At 46.5% G+C, this 12,354-nt stretch overlaps 1 protein-coding gene across 1 annotated transcript in view; it reads right to left on the bottom strand.

Annotated features, from left to right (window-relative positions):
* The window catches only part of LOC144499038 (uncharacterized), a 122,878-nt gene extending 111,544 nt beyond the window's left edge, over positions 1-11,334 (bottom strand). The window contains exon 1 of the mRNA XM_078221091.1: positions 11,062-11,334. Within this exon, the coding sequence (XP_078077217.1) occupies positions 11,062-11,190 (129 nt within the window). The 5' untranslated portion in view covers positions 11,191-11,334. The remainder of the gene's footprint in view (positions 1-11,061) is intronic.
* Positions 11,335-12,354: the final 1,020 nt, after the last annotated feature.

The following is a 12,354-nucleotide window of genomic DNA, read 5'->3' as shown; positions in this document are numbered from 1 at the left end:
GCTGCTACTTAATAAGCAAAAGCACAGAGTGCGTTGCTGGTGGAAGATTGAAAAATACCTCCTCGTTAACATTTAGGTGATGGCAGATGGCTTGTGAGGGAGGGAGGGAGGAAGGGGGAAGGGGAGGGAGGAGGGAGGAGGGAGGGTGGGTAATACAAAGGCACACACAAGTAGCCTGATGACTTTTAGTGCGACAATACGTGAAGGCACCAAATGCTCTGGGGACGGGGGGGTTGCTCGGGCGGCAGGGAGAGAGTGAAAGTTTGTTTGGGAACCTGTCGGGGAGTGTGGCATGAGGAAGAATTGTAACAAGATCCACAGAGTTGTTCGCACTTTCTGACAATGCTTATCAGATTAGATGCGAGGTCATTAAATGCCTCAGTTCAGTCAACCTAAGCAGGAGGAACCTGCAAAGTGCAAACCTCTTACTGTTGATTAAAAATTAACCGTTTGAAGCCTGTTATCCTTTTGATTGTAAATACACAAGGGGAAGGGAAAATTGCAAGTTCTATCGGGGCACCTCTTATGTGCCTCACAAACTACTCTCCATTTTGAAGGCCTACAAGAAAGAAAGACTTGCATTTATATAGCACTTTTCACCACCCCGGGATGTCTCAAAGAGGCTATTAAGTACTTCTGAAGTGTCGAGACTGTCAAAATGTAAGGTACACGGCAGCACGCCACACTCAGTAACGCATTAACGACTTGGTAATCAGATCAGCTCCATTTGGAAATTCTAATTGACCCCATAGGCCCCATGGCCTCTTAAAGGAGAGAATTCCAATACACTCTGAACAGGAATTTCCACAGCACCTTCCACAATCTCAGGATATCCCAAAGAGCTCCCACAAGCAACAATGTGACACTGAGCAAATAATTGGTATTAGTGACGTTTGTTGAGGAGGTAATATTGTCCAGGACTCCAAGCAGAACTCCCTGCTCTTCCGTGGCCTTGAGATCTGAGGTCACGTACCAAACGACTCAAGAACAGCTTCTTCCCTGCTGCCGTCAGACTTTTGAATGGACCTACCTCGCATTAAGTTGATCTTTCTCTACACCCTAGCTATGACTGTAACACTACATTCTGTACTCTCTCCTTTCATTCTCTATGAACGGTATGCTTTGTCTGTATAGCACGCAAGAAACAATACTTTTCACTGTATGTTAATACATGTGACAATAATAAATCAAATCAAAATCAAATGTTACTTCTACTCGAGAGACAGGTGGAGATGTTATTTTAATGTTACGGGCAGGATTTAAAGATGATGGGCAGAATTCTCTGGCTATTCACACCAACTGAGCGGCAAATTCTCCACCCTTACTGGCAGTGGCAGCAGGGCGCGAACGGCCAGACAATTCCAGCCAAAATCTCTGACTTTGCAGCACTCCATCAGTACGGCACTGGATGTATCAGCCCAGGTTTTGTGTCTAAGTCTCTGTTACTATTTCATTATCTTATTCTCATTTAGTAATATATTTTGTTTGTTTGTTCCTCTTGAGTGTAATAGCCATTGCAATGTATTTCAAATGATGAAATGCAAAAACATAGTTGCAAGAATACTGCAGGAACTGTCGCTGACTGAGAAATTAATGGCCTATACGTTGGTTACAAACTTTGAGCAGAATCTCTCATTTAGCTTGAAACATCTCGAATTGGAGCTGTAAAGTGCAAGATTCTTTTGCATGAAAGAAAACAAGTGAATGGGTACTAATAAAATAATAGATAATAATTGATTTCTCTCAGAGCTGATGAGAAACATCAGAGTGAAATTATTCCAAATGGCAATGGAAATTCAGACTAGCATTTGAAAAATAATTTTAAGTGCTGTTGTCATGCTTTCTTCTAACTCCATTTATTCAAGTTCAAAGCAAAACTTAGCTACTATAGGCAGACTTGTATGTTTAGACACAAAACTGGAGTGCAGACTGTGGATGGGGATGCCGCGGGTCTAATAATGGCCCTTATACTGAGATGTTCTACATCAAAGAATCCACAGTAACTCATCAGGCATCCCCGCCTTCTCCGAAAACACAACTGATTGTATAATTCTGGCTAACATTGTAGGAACAATTTATTTAGGAGAACTAGGATTACATAGATAAAAGGAATACCAATAAAGGCAACAAAAACAGAAAACGCTGGTGAAACTCAGCAGGTCTGACAGCATCTGTGGAGAGAGAATAGAGCCAATGTTGATTCTATGCTCTATCCACAGATTTCTGTTTTTGTTTCAGATTCCAGCAACCACAGTATTTTGCCTTTAACCAAAAAAGAAAATAGGGTGAATTTTCCTGTTCCACCCGCCAGGGGAAACAAAGCAGGCAAGGGGTGGATCACGGACAGGTCCATTGATCTCAGACGGGATTTTCCGGTTTTGGGACGAGTGTGGACGGAAAATCCTGCCCAATATATATATTTTTTAAACTGACATATTTAGGGGTCATCCCTTATGTTTAAAAATATCAGGGGCACATTTTCCTCTGACAAGCTTCAGGATTTATGAATGAGTGAGTGAGGAAGATTGGATTGGAAGATATTCTGATACTTCCCCACCACCAGATAAACTTCTGTGATCTCCACTGGAAGTAACATTGCCCAAACAATATGCCCACCCGAATAAAGGTGCTTTAGATACTGAGCACCAAAGGATGGCAAATATTACTACCTGAGGCATCTAAAGCACAGCAGGAGCTCCCTCTAGCTGAGGAGAGAAGGCATGATGCCACAGTGTCCAGATGCCAGGGCACTGGATGAAGAATACTCAGCCCAAGAGGATGACCATTTGCTGGCAGGTGGCAATGAAAAGAAAGGCTTGCATTTATTTAGCACATTACATGGCCGCAGAATGTTCTGATGTGGAGACGCCGGCGTTGGACTGTGGTGAGCACAGTAAGAAGTTTCACAGCACCAGGTTAAAGTCCAATGTGCTTATTTAGAATCACGAGCTTTCAGAGTGCTGCTCCTTCCTCAGGTGAGTAGATGAAGGGGCAGTGCCCCGAAAGCTCGTGATACCAAATAAACCTGTTGGACTTTTACCTGGTGTTGTGAGATTTCTTACTGTGCTCAGAATGTTCCAAAGTGATTTACAGCCAATGAAATACTTTTGAAGTATCAATATGGGAAATGCAGCAGCAAATTTGCACACAGCAAGATCCCACACACAGTAAGGCAATAATGACCAGATAATCTGTTTTTGTGCCAGGCGTCGTAGTAGAGGCAGATACAACTTTGTCTTTTAAAAAGCATTTAGACAGTTACATGGGTTAAGATGGGTATAGAGGGATATGGGCCAAATGCGGGCGATTGGGACTAGCTTAGGGGCTAAAAACAAAAGGCGGCATGGACAAGTTGGGCCAAAGGGCCTGTTCCCATGCTGTAAACCTCTATGACTCTCTGCCTCTAGTGATGTTGATTGAGGGATAAATATTGTTCAGGTCACAGGCAGGGAACTCCCCTGCTCTTTACTAAGATAATGTTGTAAGATCTTTACGTCCACCTGAGAGATTCAAGGTCTCATCTGAAAGACAGCACATCTGACAGTACAACCCTTTGTCAATAAAAGTCAGCCTTGATTTTGGTTCTTAAAGCCTCCCCAGACAATCCATATCCTTGTGACTCAGAAGTGAGATTGCTTTCCATTGAGTTACAGCCCATGCTGGAGAAACAGTTTCTCAACATCCCATGGGCACCTTGTGATGCAGTTTGGGGGCTGATTGGCGGAACAGACCTAAGAAATTGAATGATCTTCTCCTGTTCCTAAGCCTCTTGATGGCACTCATAGACCACATGTCTTTACTGATTACAAATGTCAGAATGAGATCATACCCTCAAAGTGCAGCTTTATGTCCAACTCCCTCCCATGGAAAGGCTAGTTCTCTTCCACATTGTTGCCACTCATTTGGAGAGGTGTAACTGGCAAACTAACTTAGTGGTGTTTTCAATGGACTTTGACTGATCCACATGGAGATGGGCTTCTGAATCAGCCATCAGGCTGCTACTGGCCCGGATGGGGTACCCGGACATGCACTCAGATCCTGCGTGGATCAGCTGGCGGAGGTATTCACAGACATCTTCAACCTCTCTTTACAACAATCTGAGGTCCCAATCTGCTTCAAAAAGACAACAATCATCCCGGTACCAAACAAAAGCCAGGCAGCGTGCCTTAATGACTATCGGCCAGTGGCTCTGACATCCATTGTTATGAAGTGCTTCGAAAGGCTAGTCGTGGCACGAATCAATTCCAGCCTCCCGGACTACGTGGATCCACTACAGTTTGCCTACCGCCGCAACAGGTCCACAGCAGACGCCATCTCCCTGGCCCTACACTCAACCCTGGAACACCTAGATAACAAAGACACCTATGTCAGACTCCTATTTATTGACAACAGCACAGCCTTCAACACTATTATTTCCATGAAGCTCATCTCAAAACTCTGAGGCCTGGGGCTCGGCTCCTCCCTCTGCGACTGGATCCTGAACTTCCTAACTCACAGACCACAATCAGTAAGGATAGCCAACAACACCTTCTCCACGATCATCCTCAACACCGGTGCCCCACAAGGCTGTGTTCTCAGCCCCCTACTATACTCCTTATACACCTATGACTGTGCGGCCAAATTCCCTCCAACTCGATTTTCAAGTTTGCTAATGACACCACCATAGTGGGTGGGATCTCAAACAATGACGAGACAGAGTACAGGAATGAGATCGAGAATCTGGTGAACTGGTGCGGCAACAATAATCTCTCCCTCAACATCAACAAAACGAGGGAGATTGTCATTGATTTCAGAAAGCGTAAAGGAGAACATGTCCCTGTCTACATCAATGGGGACGAAGTAGAAAGGGTCGAGAGCTTCAAATTTTTAGGTGCCCAGACCACCAACAACCTGTCCTGGTCCCCCCATGCCAACACTATAGTTAAGAAAGCCCACCAACGCCTCTACTTTCTCAGAAGACTAAGGAAATTTGGCATTTCAGCTACAACTCTCACCAACTTTTATAGATGCACCATAGAAAGCATTCTTTCTGGTTGTATTACAGCTTGGTATGGCTCCTGCTCTGCCCAAGACCACAGGAAACTACAAAAGGTCATGAATGTAGCCCAATCCATCACCAAACCAGCCTCCCATCCACTGACTCTGTCTACACTTCCCACTGCCTCAGCAAAGCATAATTAAGGACCCCACGCACCCCAGACATTCTCTCTTCCACCCTCTCCCTTCCAGGAAAAGGTACAGAAGTCTGAGGTCACGTACCAACCGACTCAAGAACAGCTTCTTCCCTGCTGCCATCAGATTTTTGAATGGACCTACCTTGCATTAAGTTGATCTTTCTCTACACCCTAGCTATGACTGTAACACCACATACTGCACCCTCTCCTTTTCTTCTCTATGAACAGTATGCTTTGCCTGTATAGTGCGCAAGAAACAATACTTTTCACGATGTTAATACATGTGACAATAATAAATCAAATCAAATCAAATATTTGGGTCAGACCTCTGTGCTATCACTCATTCTGATTTTGTCAGTGAGGCCATTGAATAGCCAGGAGGCAGACCTGCCATCCAATTAAAGATGTACTCATGGAGCTGAACAGCCAATCAGAGGCCTTCCAGCTTGAAAGGATCAGCTATGATGGTTTCAAAATGGAGACATCTGTCTCCAACCCTTCAAGGTTAAATTAATAAATGGCTGTTAGAGTCAGGCCACCACTGTGTGGGGTGAGGGCAGCCAGTGCCTGCTGCAGTGCCTAGGCAGGGTGGGAGGGAGCAGGGAAAGGGGTGGAGATGGGGAGGCAGATAGGGAGGGGGTGAGGCAGCCAGGGAGGCAGGGAAAGAGGTGGAGGTGGGAAGGCAGGGAGGGAGGAAGGCAGGGAAATAAGCAGAGAGGGAGGCAGGGAGGGAAGGAGGCAGGGAGAGAGGGAGGGAGGCAGGGAGAGAGGGAGGGAGGCAGGGAGAGAGGGAGGGAGGCAGGGAGAGAGGGAGGGAGGCAGGGAGAGAGAAAAGAAAGCAGACGGGAAGGCAGGGAGTGAGGGTCTCCAGGTCTGCTGCAGCATTGTTCACATCCACCCTGACTCGGGCTGGCTGCTCCACTATTAACTTTGTGGTTCTCGATGTGCCTGACTGGCTACATGTTGCATGAGGGTGAATAAATCTGGCACATTCCCAGACCACCGCCACAAAAATAATGGGGAGCGGGTGGCTGGACACACACACACACAAGAGACACACAGAGACACACACACACACACAAGAGACACACACAGAGACAACCCCCCCCCCCCTCCCACTGCCCCCCGTGACACCCTGTAACTGCCAAGACTACCCAGGATGAGGGTAAGTTGCAGCCTAATGCACCTTCTCCACTCCCTCCTCACCCTCATCCCCAAGGTGCCATGAAATAGAAACTGCAGAGGGTGAGACAGTGGAACTCCTGCTGTCTTCCGCACTGTCCCTTCCCATCACCACGGCCCTGCCTTTATGTGTCTGTGCTTTTATTGCTCAAGATCGGATGTCCAGCTTCCAAAGCGGAGGGAGAGGAATTTCCCCTGGATGAGGAGAAGCCACTAGCTCCTCGCTCAGATGTTGGCACTGTGTGAATTGTGTGAGGCTGCTGGAGAGTTAAGGTGGGCATGTGGAAAGTCACTGGATACTGGCCAGAGAGATACAACAGTTTGTGACTCTGTTTGTGACTCAGCCTTGGGTGGATGTAGCTGTTACTAGGGGGCATAACTATAAGGTTCATGGTGGGAGATATAGGAGGGATGTCCGAGGTAGGTTCTTTACTCAGAGAGTGGTTGGAGTGTGGAATGGACTGCCTGCTGTGATAGTGGAGTCTTTAGGAACTTTCAAGCGGTTATTGGATAGACACATGGAGCACACCAGAATGATAGGGAGTGGGATAGCTTGATCTTGGTTTCAGACAAAGCTCGGCACAACATCGAGGGCCGAAGGGCCTGTATTGTACTGTACTGTTCTGTTCTATGTAGCTCCCTGGAGCATAAGTTGACGACCTGGGTAGGCCAAACTACAGGAAAACACTGATGACGATGCAGACCCAGATACTTGGTGAATTAATGGTGCAGCCAGGCTGCCTCCAGGCACTGGCAAGGAGCATGGAGGAGTCCGGTTCCACCCTGGCACAGGGCAGCATGCAGAACTGAGCACCCCATTCTCTCCACTGTGGGTGCAATGGGCAGCTTCATGGAAGTACAACCACACACAGCAATGGCAAGAGTTTCTCTGCTTCCACTGCAGGACAGACAGACACAACCCAACATCTCATTGCTGCATTGAAAGCTCAGACAGAGATGAAGAGTTCCACATTTGCTGCTGTGTGGGTTGAAATTGCTGCTGTGCAAGTCCTGCTCACTTATCACCCCTGTGCTCACGGACCTACACCAGCTCTTGGTCAAACAAGATCCCAGTGTTAAAAATCTCAAGTCCCTCCATGGTTTCACCCCCTCCCTATCTCTGTAATCTCCTCCAGCTCTACAAGTGGTTGGCACTGCTGCCTCACAACGCCAGGGACCCGTCTTCAATTCCAGCCTTTGGTGATTGTCTGTGTGGAGTTTGCACATTCTCTCTGTGTCTGCGTGGGTTCCCTCCGGTTGCTCCGGTTTCCTCCCACACTCCAAAGGTGTACGGGTTTGGTGGATTGGCCATGCTAAATTGCCCCTTAATGTCCCAAGATGTGTAGGTTAGGGAGATCAGCGGGCAAATATTTGGGCCTATGCGATATGGCCTGGGTGGGATGTTCTGTCAGAGAGTCAGTGCAGACTCGATGGACAGAATGGCCTCCTTCTGCACTGTAGGGATTCTATGTGTCAAATGTGTCAATCCTCCAAGATATCTGCACTGCTCTAATTCTGGCCTCTTGATCATCCCCGATTTTAATTGTCCCATCATTGGTGTTCATTTATTTACATGCATGAGTTTCCAAGCTCTGATCTGCTCTCTCGAAACCACTCCTCCTATCTATTGCTCATTCAAACTTTAAGATAGTAATTAAAACCTACCTCTTTGTCTGCCCAAATATCATCTTATGCAGCTTGGTGTCAAATCTTCCTCCTGTGAGGTAATTTTAGAGTCAAAGAACAAAGAATAAAGAAAATTACAGCACAGGAACAGGCCCTTCGGCCCTCCAAGCCTGCACCGACCATGCTGCCCGACTGAACTAAAACCCCCTCCCCTTCCAGGCACCATATCCCTATATTCCCATCCTATTCATTGATGTACCATAAGATGTAGGAGCCATTTGGCCAACTGAATCTGTCATCCAATATAATCTTCAACTCCACCTTCCTACCTTGTCCTTATTATCCTTGATTCCCATCCTGATTAAAAATCTGTCTATCTCAACCTCGAATATTCTTAATGACCCAGCCTCTACGGTTTTCTGCAGTAAAGAATTTCACTACCCTCCAAGAGAAGAAATTCCTCCTCATCTCTGTCTTAAAGGGGCGACCACTTACTCAGATTATGCCCTCTGGTCCTAGATGCTAAGAGGAAATATCCTCTCAGCATTTACCCTCTCAAGCCCCCTGGGAATCCTATATGTCTCAATAAGGTCACCTTTCATGAGGGACATGGACAGAGTGGATAGTCAGAAGCTTTTTCCCAGGGTTTAAGAGTCAATTACTAGAGGGCATAGGTTTAAGGTGCGAGGGGCAATGTTTAAAGGAGATGTACGAGACAAGTTTTTTACCCAGAGGGTGATGGGTGCCTGGAACTTGCTGCTAGGGAGCTAATGGAAGCAGATACGATAATGACTTTTAAGGAGCATCTTGACAAATACATGAATAGGATGGGAATGGAGGGATCTGGTCTCCGGAAGGGTAGGGGGTTTTAGTTCAGTCGGGCAGCATGGTCGGTGCAGGCTTGGAGGGCCAAAGGGCCTGTTCCTGTGCTGTAATTTTCTTTGTTCTTTGTTCTCTTTGTTCTATTCATGTATTTGTCCAGACGTCCCTTTAAACTCACTATTGTATCCGCTTCCATTACCTCCCCCATCAGTGAGTTCCTGGCACCCACCACCCTCTGTGTAAAATGCTTGCCTCATACATCTCCTTTAAACCTTTAAACAGGTCATTAAACCTGTGCCCCCTAGTAATTGACTCTTCCACCCTGGGAAAAAGCTTCTGACCATCCACTCTGTCCATGCCCCTCATAATCTTGTAGACTTCTTTCAGGTCTCCCCTCAACCTCCGTCGCTCCAGTGAGAACAAACCAAGTTTCTCCAACCTCTCCTCATAACTAATAGTCCCAGAGGTTTGCAGCATGGAAACAGGCCCTTCAGCCCAACTTGTCCATGCTGCCCAGTTTTTACCACTAAGCTAGTCCCAATTGTCCGCATTTGGCCCATATCCCTCTATACTCATCTTACCCATGTAACTGTCTAAATGCTTTTTAAAAGACGAAATTGTACCCGCCTCTACTACTACCTCTGGCAGCTCGTTCCAGACACTCACCACCCTCTGTGTGAAAAGATTGCCCCTCTAGACCCTTTTGTATCTCTCCCCTCTCACCTTAAACCTATGCCCTCTAGTTTTAGACTTCCCTACCTTTGGGAACAGATGTTAACTATTTACCTTATCTATGCCCCTCATTATTTTATAGACCTCTATAGTTGTTAGGCAGTTTGGGAAGTTTTATTACATTCAAGGTATGATGCTGTTGTTGAGATGAAAAATCAGGTTCAGAGGAATTTCCCTCCAGGACCAGATCCACAAGGGTTAATATCATGACCATTTCCCTTTAATATAACGGATGGTAGAGTGGTTGGCACTGCTGCCTCACAGCACTAGGGCCCCAGGTTCGATTCCCGGCTTGGGTGACTGTCTGTGTGGAATCTGCACATTCTCCCCATGTCTGCATGGGTTTCCTCCGGGTGCTCCAGTTTCCTCCCACAGTCCGAAAGATGTGTTGGTGAGGTGGATTGGCCGTGCTAAATTCTCCCTCAGTGTACCCGAACAGACGCCAGAGTGTGGCGACTAGGGGATTGTCACAGTAACATCATTGCAGTGTTAATGAAAGCTACTTGTGACACTAATGAATAAACTTTAACTTTTTGGTGGATGTGGCCTCTTTCCCAGTTTTCCCATCCCACCCATAACACTGCCCACCAGAAAATCCCAGCCAACGGTATTTGTGTTTTGAACAGTTACCTGAAACTGAGGCGCGTGAGACGGCTGGCTGGATTGGTTATGAGTGCGGACAGTGCTTGGCCCAGTGATACACAGCGTAGTGAACAGACCTCTCCCCAACCTGCTTTGTCCCAGACATTTCACTGGAAGCGATGGAAATTTATGAAGTATTTTCTGCCCGGTTTTCTTCAGTATGTGCGGTCCACTGATTAACAACCTTTGGTGAAAACCTGTCAGGAATATTGTCCGCCAATAAGGCCAAGAGTCACTGGCAGTGGAGCAATGAACCAAGGACAGGACAACTAAAGCCTGATAGTCTGCCCTACCTTTTCAGCTAAAGACAAAGAGCTTTCCTTTCCTTCTGGCCAATAACACCAGCAGTAAAACGAAGGCCTTTTCAAAAACAAATGTAAGCAAGAAAATTCAATTGTCTTTAATTAAGTTCTTCCAGAGAGGGATTGAGCATTGTGGTCAGGTTGAGGTTATCAGAGGTCAGATGCTTGACAATGAGTCTGTGACCTCAAATTAAACTAAATGGTGGAGGAATCCCTGCTGGCCAAGCTGGTTTTCTATATAGCCGCTTGTGTCTTTCAGCTTTAATTTGATAGCAATCAGCACCGTACGAACATTTGGCTTCAGACAAGAGGGGGGTTGAATAAATGTTATGTTACAGATCCTTGAACCCGCCCTGAAAAGAGGTTAGGGTAAAAGGAAGAAAAAGCATAAAGAGAATGGCTCTACTGACTGAACATCTCCCAAACAATGGCCACGATCTCATTCATAACCATAAATAACTTCTTAGCATTCATTTCAAAGTTGCACAGATGTGCATTCTTCCATCCTAAAAGTGCCTTCTGGACCTGGTTTGCCACACACATAGTCCAGCGGTAAAACACAGCCTTACATTTAAGCTTACCTTCGACACGGGCGCCTTTGTTGAGGCGTGGCTCAGCTGTTTAAAACATTGCCCTCCTGAGGGTGGGTGGGGTGGCTTTACGCACAGGCCCCCCCACTTCTGCATCTCGTTTTTCACCTGCCCAGGCATGTAAAGCAGTTGCCGCCACCGATCTACCCATGAAACTATTCCTTCTTTGGTGTTGGAGCCATGATGCTAGGACCAGCAATGAAGGGGACTGATAGACTCTCTGAAGCAAATGGTTTCATCTCACTCTTCAGTCAGGCTGGGAAACAGACATCAGGAGCGAGAAAGTGAGCTTGTGGACTGACTCAACCGTACCCTCAGCATAATATGAGTTAAATGGGTGACAGAGTGATTGTCCAGTCATAACATGGCAAATATCCGCACTCTTTGTTCTTCAATCAGTCTGTAAATGTTAAACTGGACTGGAATGCAGATTGTCTACATGGGTCGCCGAGCTGGAACTCAAACTATCACAGAATATAATAAGTTAATGTGTGATCCACAATAACAAATACCTCATTGTACAGTTTATAGACCTGTACAGGGAACAAATAAAGAACTTGCATTTAAATAGCGCCTTTCACAACCTCAGGACATCACAAATGTTTTACTACCAAAGAAGCACTCTTCAAGTGTAGACACTTTTGGAATGTTGGGAACTCGGCAGCCAGTTTGTGCACAGCAAGCTCCCAGCAATGAGATAATGATCAGATAATCTGTCTTTATTAATTTTGATTGAGGGATAATTATTGGCAAGTATTCCCCCCACCCTCCCACTCCACCCCCAACTTTTCTCCAAAATTGTGTCACGGAATCTGTCCAAGAGGGCAGACAGAGGCCGGGATTTTCCAGCCCTTCCTGCTGATGGGATAGAGTCATAGAGGTTTACAGCATGGAAACAGGCCCTTCGGCCCAACTTGTCCATGCCGCCCTTTTTTTTAAACCCATAAACTAATCCCAATTGCCCGCATTTGGCCCATATCCCTCTATACCCATCGTACCCATGTAACTGTCTAAATGCTTTTTAAAAGACAAAATTGTATCCGCATCTACTACTACCTCTGGCAGCCTGTTCCAGACACTCACCACCCTCTGTGTGAAAAAAATAGAGTCCAATCCTGCCAAAGGCGACCACTCCCCATGGCGGTTTCCCCAATGGCGGGACAGGTGAGCCACGCAAAACACCGTAGACATCAGCGGGCCCAGAAGATCCTGCCAGCGATCACTGGTGAGCCACCTCCACTGCAGAAAACACACCATGGGGTGGGGGTGGGGGGTCAGGATGCA

This window comes from Mustelus asterias, chromosome 9, assembly GCF_964213995.1.
Source record: "Mustelus asterias chromosome 9, sMusAst1.hap1.1, whole genome shotgun sequence".
Taxonomy (NCBI): Eukaryota; Metazoa; Chordata; class Chondrichthyes; order Carcharhiniformes; family Triakidae; genus Mustelus; species Mustelus asterias.
Note: the sequence above shows the minus strand (reverse complement) of the source record. Positions and strands in the feature narration are given on the sequence as shown.